The sequence below is a fragment of the Papaver somniferum genome, chromosome 6 (genome assembly GCF_003573695.1).
Source record: "Papaver somniferum cultivar HN1 chromosome 6, ASM357369v1, whole genome shotgun sequence".
NCBI lineage: Eukaryota > Viridiplantae > Streptophyta > Magnoliopsida > Ranunculales > Papaveraceae > Papaver > Papaver somniferum.
In genome coordinates this window covers 21,562,330-21,565,805 of record NC_039363.1, presented here as the reverse complement: position 1 = coordinate 21,565,805, position 3,476 = coordinate 21,562,330, and the positions used below count along the sequence as shown (strand labels likewise).

Here is a 3,476-nt window from a genome sequence, read left to right as displayed (position 1 = left end):
ATAGTTTGAATATAATATTGTGATGGAATATGCAGGATGAAATTAGACATGGTTACATTTTCCTGTCAGAATATTCTCAGAGTTGCAGGTTGAAAATATTTTTTTTTATTAGAATGTAACCAGGCTAGGATGTAACCGGTTACATCCTATCCTGTATAAAACTATTTTTTTTTGTCAGAATGTTACCAGGCTAGGATGAAACTGGTACATCCTAGCCTGTATAAAACTATTTTTTTTTGTCAGAATCTAACCAGGCTAGGATGAAACTGGTTACATCCTAGCCTGTATGAATTTCAGAGTGTGCAGGTTGATTTTTTTTTTGTCAGAATGTGAAGGATGAAACCAGTTTCACTCTGGCCAAAAATCTCATTTTTTTCCAGAATAGGCAGGATGAAATTGGTTACATCCTGTACAATTAAATTTGAATCTTCACAAACATTCAAATTTTACAATGAAAACTGAAAAGAATGTACAATTAAAAAACCAACAGAAGACTATAAGATATATATATACTATAAAACTGAAGAGAAATATGTTTTTATGAAGAAAAAAAACAATTCAAGGTAAATACTAGTTGCAAAAATATAATTCCAGGTAAATGAATCTTAAATGTTCAACAAGAAGCTGCAGAGAAGAATAAACTAATAAAGAATTCATAGTAAGACGCTGCACAGAATGAAGGATGAAGATGTTCTTAAGCAGGTTCTTAACATTGCTTTTTCGCAGGAGGATGAGGACACGTCGTCTTGTTATGATGTGCCTGAGTATGACAGTTACCGCACGTAATTATACTTCCGCTTCTTCTTCGGCCTACCAGGTTTTTTTCCTAGGACAGTTGGTGGGTTCATGAGATCTCCAGTAGCAACATCAATAGGCTTGTCGTAATCGGTAATGGGCTTGATATGACGATCATACGAAGCACGGAAGCTAGCAAAAATGAAATACGGATTAATGTACTCGTAAACATTGATCTTATTTGAATGCATACACGCAATAGCGTGATCACAAGGGAACTGCTTAGTAAACCAAACCCTGCAGCTGCATTGAAACTTCGCAATACTAACAACATGCGTGTGATTTCCATCAAAAACTTCCCACTCCATGTCACCAGACTTGGTTATTCTCCACTGAACACCAGCACGAATGGAAGCCATCACTTATTTATCTAGCCTGGGACAAATGAATCCTTTATACGTCGCCCCCTTCAACTTCCTTTTACTCATCTGATCCATAATTTTTAGTCTAATCCAGTTGACAAGTGTTGCAATAGGCATACCTTTTGCTTCCTTAATCCAAGAGTTGAACGACTCTGCAATGTTTGAACACATATCGCCATAACGACAGCTCAGACAATGTGCATTGAACCAACATTCCACTGGAAGGTCACTCAAGAATTTGTGAAGACCATCACATCCCATATCCTTCAACTTTTGCATACCTTGATGAAAGCCTTCATGCGTTGATGAATAGAAACATTGTTTGAATAAATCCATCGCAGCACCATGCTCTCCCTTTTTCTTGTTGGTCTTACCGCGAACATTATTCTTCAAATGCTGGTAACACTAACGATGATGGAAAGTTGGAAAAACATCACGAATTCCTTGGATCAAACCCTCATGGCGACCCGAAATAATAGTTAGTACACGAGGACCCAAGATAGTTTTTAGTTTCTCCAAAAACCAATGCCAATTCTCAATAGTTTTACCTGATACGATACCGTATGCCATAGGAAATATTCCTACAGAAACAAAACAAACACAAAAAGAAAAAATCATATTAAACTGACTGAAACTTCTATTATACAGAATGAAACTAGTTTCATTCTCTAGTCTGACTTCACAAATTAAGGATGAAACTGGTTTCATCCAGTGATAATCTGACATAAAAAAAAATCTGAATTTCTTTCAAATTTATAATCTGACATCAAAAATGAAATCTAAAAATAGAAGACGTACCATTATTCGCATTCTTCCCGGTAGCCTCCATAAGACAACCCCTAAATTTTCCAGTTAGGAAAGTTGCATCCAAGAACAATACCGGGCGACAATATTCGAAAGCCGAGATGCAAGCATCGAAGGCTAAGAACAAACTCTTAAACTGGTCCCCTTCAATAACTAAATCAGCCCTACTACCTGGATCGTGTTTCTTCACGGCTTCATACCACCAAACCAAGTCGGTGTATGATTTAGTGTCCTCGCCATACAAGTCCTTCAAACACAATTCTTTCCCGGCATGCGCCTGATCGTATCTCAATTCTAACCCATAATCACTTTTGAATTCTCTAACAATATCCCTGACTTTTTTGTTGGGATTCTGTTCGATCTGGTCAAATATCAAGCTCTTGACAAGTTAGCGCGTAACCGGATCAGCCTTTGTTCCGTTACTATAACCAGCACAACATGTATGTTCCCCGTTATAGGTCTTGAGGAACAAATGACCCTTCACGTTGGAAGTCTTCGGAGCTGCATGGAACATCCAGTCGCAAGTAAATTACTCCTTGTAAAAACACTCCACCGCATATCGTTCTGGATTTCTCTTGACGACTCTGACCTTGCGACCAAAAAAAATGGTTATATTTCTCAACAACAAGACGAGTTTCATCTCGTCCTCCATAAAAATCTTGAACAACACCCTTTATAATAAACTCCCATTCAACCGCCTTGCAAGATCTTTTTATTGCCAACTTTCCATTGAATGCACGTTCTTGAGACATGGGGTTATCTTGAGACGAAGAAACCTCTTGAGAGTAAGGAATAGGTGACTGATCTGAGCTATTTCCTTTACCTAAAAGCAACTCCGTCATTGTAGGTGTACGAGTAACTTTACTACTTCTCGGAAGATGACGAGGAATAACCAACTGATCTCTGCTAGGGTCTGGTGCTAAACGAAACTCGCTCATTATACTGCTGCTCGGAAGATGACGGGGAATAACCAACTGATCTCTGCTAGGGTCTGGTTCTAAACAAAACTCACTCATAGTAGGTTCACGAACAAAAACGGGAGCACAAAGAGGAACACGTTCAAATAAACGAAGCTCCAAGAAAGACAACTCCTTAACAATACACAATGATAAGAAAGACCGGAGCTTCACATCATTGTCAACAATATTGCTTCTCCCCTCATAGTCAAATACAAACTGAATTGAGTCCGATGAAATGTTATTCCAATAAGCACAAACATGCGACCTCAACTCATCAACTGTTGACTTCACATTAACATGGTATGGACATGCATCGGTACCCCGGATAACCAAACAGAGAAAATGACAATCCATCTACAAGGAATATATATACAACAATTATGAATCTGGATGTATTCAATGGATAAAAAACAAAGACAAACAGGTTGACTAAAAATAAATGATGAAGCTAGTTTCATCCTTCTTTAAAAGCTGGAAAAAAAATCAACTAGCCTAGCCTTCACCATCAGGTGCATTTACTCATACTCATCATACCAAATGGAGACATCTACAAGGA

The 3,476-nt window shown here is 38.0% G+C and overlaps 2 protein-coding genes across 2 annotated transcripts; both read right to left on the bottom strand.

Moving 5' to 3' along the window:
* Positions 1-605: 605 nt before the first annotated feature.
* On the bottom strand, positions 606-1,154 carry LOC113290637. Its single transcript, XM_026540219.1, has 2 exons — positions 778-1,154; positions 606-624 (listed from the first exon to the last, which is right to left on the bottom strand). The coding sequence occupies exons 1-2, from the start codon at positions 1,152-1,154 to the stop codon at positions 606-608; spliced, it is 396 nt and encodes a 131-aa protein (XP_026396004.1).
* A 3-nt stretch (positions 1,155-1,157) lies between these two features.
* Positions 1,158-2,803, bottom strand: LOC113290636. Its single transcript, XM_026540218.1, has 4 exons — positions 2,495-2,803; positions 1,956-2,322; positions 1,644-1,738; positions 1,158-1,553 (listed from the first exon to the last, which is right to left on the bottom strand). Exons 1-4 carry the CDS (start codon positions 2,801-2,803, stop codon positions 1,158-1,160), a joined length of 1,167 nt encoding a protein of 388 aa, XP_026396003.1.
* Between the last annotated feature and the right edge of the window lie 673 nt (positions 2,804-3,476).

Excerpts from the sequence above, each read along its gene's own strand:
- LOC113290637 (XM_026540219.1), bottom strand. The coding sequence starts at position 1,154 with ATGGCTTCCATTCGTGCTGGTGTTCAGTGGAGAATAACCAAGTCTGGT.
- LOC113290636 (XM_026540218.1), bottom strand. The coding sequence starts at position 2,803 with ATGACGGAGTTGCTTTTAGGTAAAGGAAATAGCTCAGATCAGTCACCT. Across the intron at positions 2,323-2,494 it reads GTGGAGTGTTTTTACAAGGA|ATCGAACAGAATCCCAACAA; the intron begins GTAATTTACTTG and ends ATATTTGACCAG. Across the intron at positions 1,739-1,955 it reads CGGGAAGAATGCGAATAATG|GAATATTTCCTATGGCATAC; the intron begins GTACGTCTTCTA and ends TTGTTTCTGTAG.